Below are 13,683 nucleotides of genomic sequence, written 5' to 3'. Positions count from 1 at the left end.
AAGTCTGTTGCATGGTTTGAAAAGACAGGATAGCTTTTGTCTGAAGAAAAAAGTAGCCCCGTCCTGTGGGGTTCCAGGGCCAAGGGGAGGAGTTGCGGGGATGGAAGATCTCTGCCCCCAGGAGGAGGTTTTCTAACCACGGTGACACAGTGTCAACAGGAGGCTCTGAACAGTATCATCAAAAGGGTTCAAACACAAGTAGAAATCTTTCCCAACCAGGCAAGCAGCTAGATTCCAACCCCAGGGAAAATCCTGCCACTCAAAGATTCCAAAATTCTAAATGATTACAAAACAAATAAACAACCCAGGCATTCAGAAATTCCCATATCCATACATGCAAGGAAAGCTCATGGTTCCGGCTCATAATGACAGCTGCCGTCTCTGCTGACCTGGCCACACAACCCACAGAGGAAGAAGAGAGACAGACACATATCCTGTTGTTCCTGGATTTAATCCTGGTCTCGCTCTTGTCCTCTTCTAAGAAAAGGAGTGTGCGGGGGCAGGCAAGTGGGGCTGTGGGGCTCCGGAGCACGTTTACAGCATCTAGTAAATGACGAAAGGTCCCACTGGAAAGAGCGGGGGCGTTTAGGAAGAATGTAAGGTATCTGCTGAGGGGCAGGAAGAGTCCACAAAAACAGCTGCATGTGATGCAAAGCCCGATGCTTAATGTGGAAACACTGCCCTTCACACTACCTTACCATGAGGAATGTCTCAACTATTTTTGTTGCATACAATTAGATTTTTATCTGCATGGATATTGCTGAAGTGGTTGCAAAATAACTGTTTAAAAAAACAGAGATGGAAAAGGACAAGAACCATATGATTTAACTCATATGTGAGATATAAAACAAAAAGCAACAAACTAACTCACAGACATAGATAATAGCATGGTGGTTACCACAGGGGAAGAAGGGCAGGGGTCAAACACACGGTGATGGAAGGAGGCTAGACTGTGTGTGGGTAGTGAGCACACAGTGCAATATGCATACGATGTATTATAAAGCTGTATACCTGAAACATATATTGTTATTAACTAAAGTTATGCCAACAAATTTAAATTAAAAATGGTGGCAGGGGAAAGAGGACCAGAGAGAGTCTTGAGAAAAGGCTGTTATAGCATCACAACGTGCATAGCAGAGAGCAGCTTCCTGTCTGAGAGAAGGGAGTAGGAGAGAAGTGGCTCCATACCTCCATGCATGGCATCTATGCGGATCTTTAGTCGGTTTGGACCAGAAAGCAGTTCTTTCAGTGCATTGAAATCAAAGATGTTTCTCAGCATCGTAGCATAAGCTTCCACCGAATCCACAATTTCCACTGTGGGAACAGGCAATATTGAAAGATGGAGAAACTAAGCACATTTAGAAATATTATCCTCTGAAATGGTTATACTGCTGTAAACATGCCATAGCTATTTTAAAAAGCCAATTATTGAGCAGCCCCAAGATGCCAGCACTGTTATATGATCTCTTATTCAATACTAACACTTTTCCTGGGAGGTAAATGATTATTAGTCCTATTTTGCTGACAAGGAAATTGAAGGCCCGTAAGGTTAAGCCACTTGCCTGCACAGCTGGGATGGGGCACACAGGGGACTTCTGACAGAGGTTTGCCTGATGGCAAACTCTACTTTGCTGCTGCATTGACTCCCTATCCATCTCCATGAGAAGTGTATTTTGGTGCCATAAATAACAGAAAATATGACACCTACTTTCCTTTCCTTTTTCCAGGCCCATTGCCATCAAGACTTAATGGTAAAAAGCAGGAAACAAATAATTTAACAAATCACTTTCACATGCACTACTAAAGGAATAAATAAATATAAGAACTAAGAATTGCTGTTCTTTTTGTTTCATTTTCAGGGCTTTGAACATTTCCAAAACATTACGAATTTAAGAAATTCTCTACTGGTGTTTTCTAAACCGTTAAGTATGTCTTCAAGATGTAGCAAAGCACCATCTTCTCCTTGTTAGGATGCACTGTCAGCTCTCAATGGGTAGGTTCAAACAAAAAAGGCATTCCATAAATTATAATCCAGAGAAAGAATACATGTTATAGCAAAGGCAAAATGCAAGTCACATTGCCAACCATCTCATCCTCATTTGACTAATATGAATAATTTCATAAAGTTATTCCATCAATAATTGTAATGCCTTCGTATTTAACAACAAAATGTTTACCAATACTGCTTACACAGGCAGTTTCAATTTATCCCCCAAAATGGCCTAATTTGATTTTACTGAATATTAGGGCAAAAAAGAAAATCAAAACCCAGGCTTTGAAACCATTCACGCCTGACTTTAAATCCTGATTTCCCACTCACTTTCTGTGTGACCTTGAACCTGTTACTTAAGCTTTCTCAGCCTTTGCTTCCTCATCTGGAAAAAGTGAATACCAAAAGTGTTGCCCTCGCAGGGCTACTGAAACAATAAAATGTGACAATAAGTGATAACAGCTTGGCACATAATAAAAGCTCAATAAAACTTAGCTATGGATGTAATCTTCAGGTCTTTGAGCTAAATTCATCTTACAGGTATGGAAGCTGAGGCCCAGAGATTTGGAAATGACTTACACAGGGTCATACTACTGATCACTGGCAGGGCCCAGAGAGTCCAGGTCTCTAGACTCCCACACCCAATTCCAGACCTGTTAATTAAAGCATGTGCAGCTCAGTGACCACAATCTTTCTGAAGCTGAAGACGCATGCTATTAAAACCTGGAAAGATAAATCGCTCAAGTTGAAACTAGGAGTGGGCAGGAGGGAGCGGGTGGGTAAACATGCCTGTGAAGGGTTTAAACTTGTTTTCCAGGTCAAATTGTTGCTTTCCCAGAACTCCAAGGTCTACTTTGAGGTCAGGACAAATTGCATATTCTTCGATTGTCTTGCTGATTTGGAAAATCTTATCAGTTATTGCTTCGGGAGCAGGACCTGGAAGTCAAACAGCAAACAGTGGGTCGTTTTGTGCAGCTGACAAGTAAATACAAAAAACACTAAACTCATCAATTCCTCTTCATTAGCACATCTGCCATCCATTCATCATTTGAGCAGCAAAGTATCAGGGTTTTCTAAAAGAAAATACCATGTTGATGACCATTCATGCATGGTTCCTCATATTCAGATACAGCAGAATGAGAAGCATTTCATTTCCACCAAAAGGAAACAGAATACCCCTTGCTAAGTACCAGAACCAGAACCCACCCAAGCCTCCCAAGGCATTGATTATTGGGTTATCCTACTGAACATACAATGGACCATCCTCAAAATAACAGCAAACTCACCTCCATTGGAAATATTGAATTTGATTCCAAAATCTCCATTGGGCCCTCCAGGGTTGTGGCTGGCTGTCAGAATGATCCCACCAATGGCTTTGATCTTTCTAATGATGCAGGACACAGCAGGGGTGGAGAGGATGCCATTCTGTCCAATAACCAAGCGGCCAATCTAGGAGAAGAAATGCAGAATGCACACTTTAACCCCAGTGAGTCCAGAGCCACTGCACAGAAACACCGGAACAACCGGCAGATGAACAAAGAAATATCCTATTGGACCAGGAAAGATGTCTTTTAATGAATATTTACTGCTTGGGTGGTTATTATTATTTTGAAGTAGAATATTATTGTTGTTGAATAATATTGTTGTTGATGTAGAATAACTATTGTTGAAGAAAGTCTTCCTTTAGAAAGTTTTTTGGGACTTTGCAGTTTTAGAATAGTGTATGATCTTGGGGTACTGTAAGACCCTGGCAAAAAAAACATAAGAATATTCAACACAGAGTCTCTCCAGACCAGGCAGACCAGGTTTAAAATTTGGATATACTGAAAGAGTGTGAGAAAACCCACACTTTTGTCCAGTTCAATCATACTTTCATCCACACTGGGAGAAGAATGTAAGTTCAATTAGTTAAAGGAATTCTAACCCAAAGAGAAGATTGTAAATTAAAATACTCGAAAAAGTAAAAAGGGCAAACTTTATATGAAGACTATTAAAAAATGTACCTCACAATTTATGTTTCTAGTCAAGCTTGGATTTTAATGTAGTACCATGTTAGGGGGCACCTGAGTCACCTCCGGGCCTAAACCATGGAATGCTGGGAGTTACTACTGGGTAAACCAGTCAGAACGGCCCACGTGAAAGGGATAGTAATTCTGTTGCATTCTTAACTCACCTTTCCATATCTCTTAAAGATGGTATCAGTACAGCCACTGAATTTTCCTCCACTAAAATGATAGTAATTTATACCAGTTTCAACATGACCCAAATTGGACAAAAAAAAAGTTCTGTCAGTTTCTCCGACATACTTGGGAAAGATGTCACTGCTACATAAAAGATTTACAAAGTGAGGAGCTTGTGCCCTCCCTCCACTCTGCCTTGTGAAAGAAGAAAGGGGCAGGGACGTTTTTAAATTTTCCATTTGTTCTTTCCTTTTGTCCAACCAGAAATAAATATAATAGAAGAAATGACTCGATAGTAGAAGATGTGTTTCCAGTAGGGAACATGCCAGTAGGACACCTGGATTTTTCTGGGACTGTCACCTTTGCCGCTGTCCCATAGGTCGCCCTCCCATAATTCCACCCTTCCAGAACCAACCACCTCCCAGGGAGCAGCTGATTCAATTTCAGTCACCTCTTGGCTACTCTATGTCTATCTTTGAACAGTTTTTGTTGTATCCTGCCTCCCTCAGGAAGTGGTAATCGCCAGAGAAGGAGCTGTAAATAGGCTCCTTTACAAACAAGAGAAACCTAAAGATGGTGTGAAATCAATATCGATTATTACTGAGCTGCAGAGTGCTTTTTGCAGCCCATGGCACTTTCAAGTCCTTCTCACAGCTGCTCCTCCCATTGTATAGATGAAGAGGCTGAGGTCAAGGGTTGTCACGGTCCTGCCCATTTGTTCATTCTTACATCATCTAACAGCAATAAAAAAAGCAATTATGGAAAGGTGCTATGGTAGATCTTGGGGTAGATGACATGACAAGGTGACATGGCATCTAGTGACAGTAACTGGGGAAAGCATTGATGCTTCCAGACTCAATACAGTAGGAATGGTAACATCTGACACTTTCAGCAGCTTCCAGGTGTGGTTCTGATGAAAATAAAAGCCTATGGTTGCCCTGCCAGGTAGCTCAGTTAGTGTCGTCCCAAGGCTAAGGTAGAGTGTTCGATCCCTGGTCAGGGAATATACAAGAAGCAACCAGTGAATACATAAATAAATGGAGCAACAAACTGATGTCTCTCTCTCTCTCTCCCTCTCTCTCTCTCTAATCAATATTGTAAAAAAAAAAGAAGCCTATAGTTGAGGAGGTCCATAATTTTAATAGGAGTGGCTTAGAGATGGCAAGTTAATCATCCAGAATGGCTTGTGAAGTTATCTGGAAATTGTATTTGCCTATCAAGCATCCTGATTGGCAATACAGATTTCATATGTATTTGGTGTAGGAGGGGAGACCGATAAATGAATATTAAGCTATGTCACCAAAATCACCCCTTAATTCTACCCGTCCTTATGGTGATATCTGCAGTCAGTTAATGGTTCCAGACTAGGGATTATACCAGGGGATAAGAGTAAAAAAGAAAGTTGGGAAGTAGAAGCAAGGGAAGTCCTTAGTACCTTCTTTCTCTTGGGTCCAAGAAGAGGTACAGCTGGCCAAAAGATCCCCTTCCAGAGCAGACTCTTTCCCATGAATCACCCCCAGGAACATTATCCTCAACTTGATACTGGGGAAATAGTACCCCATTCCTTTAAGGAAGTCTGAAGCATTGTAACAGCTCCTGACTCTAACCTTCCCTCCTTCTTGCTCACCTGTACCTCTGTTGCCCTACCATGTCTGAATCAATCCTATCTCCTCAGGCCCACCCACGGAACTCATCTTTCTAAACTATAGGTCTGTGCCCCTCCACTACTCAAAAATCTTCTCTGTACCATTGATTCAAAAATTCCACTACTAGGTATAGACACAAAAGAAAACAGAGGCTCAGTCAAATAACTTATACATCCATCTTCATAACAGCATTGTACACAGCAGCCCAAGGTGGAAACAACCCAAAGTCCATCAACAGATGATGGATAAACAAGATGAAGTAAAATATACTCAGCCTTACATACAATGAAACATACAATGAAATATTACTCAGCCTTAAAAAGAAATGAAATTCTGATACATGCTAAAACACAGATGATCCTTGAAAACATTTATATTAAGTAAAATAAGCCAGACACACAAGGACAGGTATTGTATGATCCACTTAAATGAGGTGCCTAAAACTAAGCCAATTCGAAGACAGAAAGAAGAACAGAGGTTGCCCGGTGCTGAAGGAAGGGGGAATGGGGAGCAACTGTTTAGTGGGTATCGAGTTTTACATGGAGTGATAACAAAATAGTGCTGGAAAGGGGTAATGATGATGGTTGCAGAACATCATGAATGAAATTAATACCACTGAATTGTGCTCTTAAAAATGGTTAAAATGCTAAATTTTGCTATTTATACTTCACTGCAAAAAAATAAAAAATTAGAAAACGAAGAATCTTTCTCCAGCTCCCTAGTGTCTATGAACTTAGAGATAATGCCCTCAGCCTGGTGCTGAGACTCCCTCACCCAACAGCTTCTCCCACTCTTCCTCCTCTCCTGCTCTCCCTTCTGCATCACTCAAGCCACACGACCAAGCCGCATACCCCGCTGTTCGCCCAATATTTTACAGTCACACGTGACAGGGAGGAAACTTCAATTTTCCTTTTAACTGAAAATAGGGCCTGGTGTTTTCTTATGTTTCACAAAAAAACAAGATCCATTTTCTTTGCCTGCTAGTCACATACACGGGTTTTAGTCACATTTCTAAACATAGCTCTGAGTTTAAAGCTCTGGGGACCATAGGAGATATCAGTATTATAAATGAGGCTCCACCAATATTTTATTGTGCATATGAAAGTTTCCTGTAACTGCATACAGCTCTATGCAAACAAAAACAAAGAAAAACATCTAACAACGGTCAATTATATTCTACAATCAATAAATGCACCAGATAAAAGTGTACTGAAGAGAAAAAAACTGATCTCCATTTAGCTCCCTGGGCTGAAAAGTCCTCCCAAGAACGGGCTCACGGGTAGAGTGGGCATGGACAGAGTTGAGGAGGGAACGCTGACTTCTACCAAAATCTGTGGCAGCAGATTATCTTTCCTTTAGATTTCCTCCCTAGAGACCTGTCCATAATCAAAAGGATGGTAAAATAGTCAGAATTTAGAATATGTTAGAAAAAAAGAAGAAATCAAACTATGTAGCCTCGTACAGGCTTTAGCAGATTGAAATGCTTTACTGGTCTATTAAATGTGCGAAGCAATCCCAGTTGGGTGGTATGACTGCTTCAAAGGCAACCCCTCTTTTTAACAAAGAATGCCCTTGAAAAAATACTTGAAAATATTGCTTGCACTGCAACGACTCTAACAAATCAGCAGTTATCATATTTAGTCGATTACCATCACTTAAATGTATAATCTAGCAAACCTTCGGATTGTAAAACAGAGAAAGTCTATAGGGTCTGCCTGAATTACACATTCCTACTACCTCTTCCACATCCTTCAGCTCCACACAAAAATGAAATGAAGCCAAATATATCACAGCAAAGGGGACAGTGTACCAGATGCATTCAACAATCCAGATATATGCGCAGAAATAATGTTCCATTCATTCTCTCTCAAAAGATTAAAAACATCTTCATACCATTCCCTTTGCAGCGCTCCTCAAAGGTGAAATTTACAGCATGTCACATTTTATCTTAAAAATGCGTGTGTGTCATAATAATTTCATATCTGAGTGCTTTATCAGCAATTTTTACAGGAAAGGCATTCAGATTCTGAAACTAGGTATAAAGGAAGCTTCACATTATAAGCAATAGGATCTACAAATATTTTTAAATTTAATTTGGTAATGTTTTTTTTTTATTTTGCTTTCGTAATCACACCTTCTTGGCATATGATTATGAGTAAAATAGACTGAAAATGAATGCCTAACCCATTTGACGGCAATGCTAAATTTTAGGATCCCAGAAACAGAATCATTTCCAAAAAAGAAATACAAAGACTTTTTTTAAATTTATGAATACTAAAAAGACTGTGTGCTCCAAATTATTGCTAAGTATAATCTAAAGCACTAAAAACATCTTTTTTGGTCTCACAGAGGAATTTACAGAGTAAAAAATAGCAATGTCCTGCTGCCCACCTTCCTGCAAATCAGTGGGACTGTGCAGATTACTAGATTATCAAGATCAATGCTTTCTGCTGCAAGACTCCTTCTGAATTGGTTAATTCAGCCAACACTGTTTTTCACAATGCAAAGCATTAGCAGTGTAGTCTCCTTATAGTATAGTCTCACAGTTATTATCTCTACCTCGGTGCACAAATTCACCGCACACAGGGCTTCTTTGTGTCCAACGTCATTATAAGAGGTTCCCCTGTAACAGGTCCTTCTTGGAAGGCTCACACCTAACATTTTCCAATCCCCTCCTAGTATTTCTGCATGACTACCAGGATTCATAAACAACAGCATGCCCTTGCTTTTGTTTTCCTGTTTGACAAGTGACTGAACTTCAACAAGGACGCCATTGAAAGAAAACAAAATCCTCCTCTCTCCACTACTTGTTACAGCCTTCTTATAAAGGATAGAGTGCCCCTCAAAACCAGTTAAAATGTAGATAAGACAGCTAGAGGCTGAGGGTGCACTTTAAATGTCTAAAAAGCAACAGGTACTTGTCCAAGCAATAGGTACAAAGCACAACACATAAGAAATTGAACTTAACATTCCTACATCCCGATGTGACCTGTGATTTCAGCAGTATTTACACAACAGTCAATCTCTGAACTCACAATGAAACTTAACTGGATGTTAGTAGAATTGAGGTATATACCACAAACAAATCTTTGTACTTTCACATAGTTCTGCAAAATTAAGAAGTTATGTGGAGAACCAGAAACATAACAGTACTTATTGTATACCAACCCCATTGGCCGCTGCCATCTGCACTATAGTTTCTATTGCTGATTTATTAAAATACCGCCCATCTCCACCAACCACCAGTGAGGATCCCTGGCGATCCTTTAGGTCTATGGAAAAGAATATGCTCTGGATAAAGTTTTCCAGGTAGCATGGCTTTGCCTCAAAACAATAGGTTTTCTTCCGTAATCCACTAGTTCCTGGCTTCTGGTCATAGTAGGGAGCTGTAGCAAAAGTCAACAGAGGGACCGGACCTTCTTCCATTCTTCTGTATCTCCCAGAAATCCATTCACCAAAATCACTCATCTTTCATTTCCACCACTTGGCTCAGCGAGGGTATCCAGAAAGCAATCGAGAGTCCCACAAATAGTCTGTCCAACCTGAAGCTGCAGCGGTGTCGTCTGAATAACTGAAACAGAGGTTTTGTCTGGATGATCCCTCTCAAGGTGGAAGCTGGGTTAAATCCTGTTGTCGTCGCCTGTTGTGAAAAAGCTAAGGGCCACACGCCCACCCACACCCACATCCACACACAAAGCAGATCTTCAAAGTTGTTTTGATGAGGACACTTCTGCCCACGTAACCAGGCTAAATACCCTTCAATTATTTTTGCCTCCTGTCCCGTTAGGGTGGAGATGGCTGCGACGGTGCTGCATGCAGCAGAATTCAGTTATAAACACCAGAGGGCTGCCAGATTCCAACCTCAGAGCCCAGGCAAAGATGAAGCAAGTGCAGACCCAAGGAGCAGGTCCATGAATAAGACACCCTGGTGTGGCTCCCGCGGCTCCTGACACCCCTTAAACCACAGCCTCCCTGGGCATTCATCACCGAGAAGGCCATCTGAAGCTAAAGCCATTCCATGCCATCCAGCAAGTTAAAGGTCAATCTTAAAATGGAAGTGAAGGATCTCAGTTACCTCTGGTTTTTACATCACCGTCATTCTGACACCCAAGGGATTTTTTACTCCCCACATGCAATTCCAGTTAGAAGGAAAAAAAATCATTTAAGAGAAAAGATTTTATTTATTGACCACCAAGGGTCTAACAAAATAATATTGAGTTCTAGAAGAATAGATACCTACAAATATGCCATGAACCACAAACAGCTTGGTCATTCCCTTGAATTTATGGAAGAGCATGGATGCAGATGCACCAAAACCTTGACAATGTAAGCAGAGGAGAGGAGGTGGGGAGGGGGGAGTGTGTTTTTCTGAGTGCATGAAGTTCGATCAAGTTATCATTTAGAACAATACTATGAACATAAGATTAAATTTTGTGTTTTAATTTTCTCAGTTTTAAATAGACTTGATTTTTAAGAAAACATTTTCAGTGAAGTAGTTTAAGTCCTCTGTATTTGAAGAATCTAAAATGTTTTGAAACATACTATTTGAGTAAATTTGACATCCAACCCCATTTGATCTGTGAGATTTTATTAATAATCTTCTTAAATGCATACATGTGTGTTCTTTATCTGGTTCAGCGGAAGTTATTAATTAAGCTCCATTGTCAAGATTTTGGTGGACTTGTTAAGGATGCTTAAAAAGTAAACCAAGTCTAGTTACATACGCCACATGTTCGGGGAGTTTGACATGCACTGAGGAGTCAAGGCCTCCAAGGAAAAGATGAACAATCCACTGACAAACAGCATCTGAGTATTTTCCGGATTCCCAGCAAGACAGCAGGCTGCCCTCTCGGAGGTGAAATGCCCGTGTGTTCCAGGGTCTGCTCTGGGCAGGAGCAGCAGACCACCAGCCCCACAAAAGCAGCTAACAACCAGCAAGGGAGCCTGCTCTCCTTGCAATGGCACGTAGGGCTGGCCCACAAGCAGGGAAGGCCTCTAGACACAGCATTCAAACAGCTCACAAGGCACAGCCATACCATGGAAAACCAATAGGCTGAAAGACAATTACTTTTTATAGCTTATTTTTGCTTCTGATTATAGTTTTTAAAACAAAAATTCTTTAGAAATTAAATTACAAAGTAAGCTTGCTTTATTAACAGTAATTTATATACCCACTGTTTCTCAACTTCCTACAATGCATTTTTTTAATTCATATTTTTTTAAGTTCAGTGCCAGGTTTCCTCTGGTTTTAGATAGGCTTGCAAATTGGGCCAGTATATGCATCTTGACATATTTAATAACAGACCCAGATTCATGAAATATCAACCCAATAATCTTTTCATTGGGAGTAACAGAGCAACCAACCACGTAATTGGTAGTTTTAATGAGATCTTGAGATCCCAGGGTAGGTTCAGGGATGCCTGGTCACGAGGGCGCCCTGGCACCAACCACCCGACGCTCCCCCACCCACACGCCCCGGTGTGCTCTCTGCCGGTGGTCTGCCGCTGGGCTGGTAGAACTAGAGGAATAACGTTTTGTTGGTTTCCCCTCACACGTTTATTTACTTTATTTATAGTTTGTGGTTAATCAATTTCATAAAATGAGAAATTATGAGGAATCAAGTCATAAGTATGCAAATTCAAAATAGATATTCAACGTAAAAGTGGGTTCATTAGCAGCGTGAGATCCTAAAATAGATCTTGTTTCAAAGGATAGCAAATGCTCGCTTTTCTCCCTTGAAGATCGTGTCCACATCAGATACCAGAATACCTCAGCTTATCAGTGTATGTTCATGTGAACTAAAACTTGTTTCTAAAAATACTTTTTCACTTTGTAACTGTTGGAAAGCTACAGTTTTCTAGAATTAAGCCTCTTCTTAGACCTAGTGCCAGTTTCGAACTATCTAAAAAGTGGCTGACCCAGAATGTCTTCCATAGGTAATTATTCTAATTCTTGAAGGTCAAAACGAATGACTCTAAAGTAGTTATTGCAAACTTAATAATGCTAGTGCTATTCCAGTGTTAACTTTCCAAATACTGACACATGCCATCTTGGAGTTCATTACTTGTTTGCCTCTTCATTTCAAGAGTTTTAAATGAACCTTCCCAGTTGGTCATCTCCATATTTAAAAAATTACGTAACACAAGTGGAAACAGATAGCAGTGTTCGAGCCCTGATTGGTCACATATGTGTGGAAAGATCTCTAGATAAGCCCCGTGTCCCCTTCTTGGATGGGAATGTCTGTGTGGGCATGTGTGCATTTTTGCTTCCCTGCGTGTGAGCCAGCTTTGCAGCCAGGCACGGACTGGGGAAGATTCCCATCTCTTGTGGCTTGTGCACATGTCAATGAACACCCAGCAATTTAAGTGCATGCCAAATCTAAGCCTCTAAGGAAAGAGTTCTGTTCCTCAAAACGGAAAGTAACGGTTTCAGCTGCAACATATGTCTGTCATGGTGTTTGTCAATATGCAAAGCCAGACCAAAAAAGACATAATCCTTGCCCTAGAAAAGCTTCTATTCTAAAAATGGGCCTGAGTCATAATTTTATGGACACTAAAGTACTCAGCCCCATATAAAAATATTACCAGAAGCAGCAATGTTAGATGGACCGTGAAGTGTGGTAAAAAAAGGAGAGGCATTAAAAACATTAAGCTTCCTAAGACGCTCAGACTAAGTGGGGCAGCTATTAAGAAACTCATTTGTTTTAGCTCTCCAGCAAAGGTTGAACTTCATCTTCAGGAACGTTACTGTCGAGCATAGCGAGCCCAATTTGGCCTAATGAATTCGCCCGCATTGCCAGTACTCCTTCACAATGACACAAATTACATTTAAACCATATGGGGGATTTAAGGATTACTCCCTTCAGACAAGGAACTTTCACACTGGTCTTGGGTCCAATCAATTTCACAATGGCAGAGTTATGAACCCCTTCACTCCCGGACTCGCAGACTCCTGGCTCCTCTTCTGATCAGCAATGATGCCTTCCTGGTAGCACACAGCAGAAACTGTAGACTTTCCAAGCCTTCATTCATTCATTTTATCTTTCTTTCTTTCCTTCTGTCAATAAATATTTATCCGGTAGCTAACTAGTATGTCCCAAGGCTCATGTGAATGCTGGACCCAGGGCCTAAATAGATTTACCTCTTCATGCGAAGAGTTCTTCTTTAGCAAACACCATTGGAATAGGTACAGAAGACGGAACTGCTAACCCTGTCTCTAGGTGCAAGCACTTGAAGCAAAGCTGCTAATTGGGCTAAAAGCAGCAGGAATCATCAGACCCCCAGACCAAGGCAAGGCCCTGAGCTTGGGACTGGCTGCAGGTGTCTGCCCCTGACTGCTTGGGGTGTCTGACCCCAGTGACAGGACACAAGAGCTGGGAAACAGTCATTCGCTTGTCCAGTAAATGAGCATGTGTTGTTAAATGCCAGTCCCAGAGTAGGCACTATAAGATAATGCAAACACCACAGATTCAGGAGCCAGGCATGGCCAGGGCTCAACTCTAAAATGTGTGAGAGGTACAGCCTTAAGTAAGTCACTCAACTGCACCGAGCCTGTAAAATGGGGAGAGCTCTCAAGGTTGTCCTGAGGATTGAATCGGGTAACATATGTGCAAACACTCAGCACTGTGTCTGGCATGTAGCAAACTGTCAGTAAACTCGACCCCCTCGGCCGGCCGAGTCTCACCTCTATGGCGGGACAATAACACCTGCCTCACAAGGGCTTTCTGAAAATGACCTCTCTGAATGTCTATGAAAGCCTCTGCGAACTACAAAATGATGTAATAATATGAACTTTTTTTTCACATTCTGGTGGGGTGATGGAGATAGAAAAAAAGTGAACAGACTTTTGTTCTTAACAACTTCATACC

At 41.1% G+C, this 13,683-nt stretch overlaps 1 protein-coding gene across 3 annotated transcripts in view; it reads right to left on the bottom strand.

Annotated features, from left to right (window-relative positions):
* The window catches only part of PGM1 (phosphoglucomutase 1), a 57,170-nt gene that overhangs the window by 24,217 nt on the left and 19,270 nt on the right, over positions 1-13,683 (bottom strand). For 2 of the 3 annotated variants that reach the window (XM_028511984.2, XM_028511986.2), the window contains exons 2-4: positions 3,277-3,439; positions 2,780-2,926; positions 1,189-1,314 (exon numbers count right to left, since the gene is read on the bottom strand). In XM_028511984.2, coding sequence (XP_028367785.1) covers positions 1,189-1,314; positions 2,780-2,926; positions 3,277-3,439 — 436 coding nt within the window. Of the gene's footprint in view, positions 1-1,188; positions 1,315-2,779; positions 2,927-3,276; positions 3,440-8,984; positions 9,300-13,683 lie in introns of those variants that run through there. The other variant, XM_028511983.2, reaches the window with a different exon arrangement.

Source organism: Phyllostomus discolor, chromosome 5 (assembly GCF_004126475.2).
Source record: "Phyllostomus discolor isolate MPI-MPIP mPhyDis1 chromosome 5, mPhyDis1.pri.v3, whole genome shotgun sequence".
NCBI lineage: Eukaryota > Metazoa > Chordata > Mammalia > Chiroptera > Phyllostomidae > Phyllostomus > Phyllostomus discolor.
Note: the sequence above shows the minus strand (reverse complement) of the source record. Positions and strands in the feature narration are given on the sequence as shown.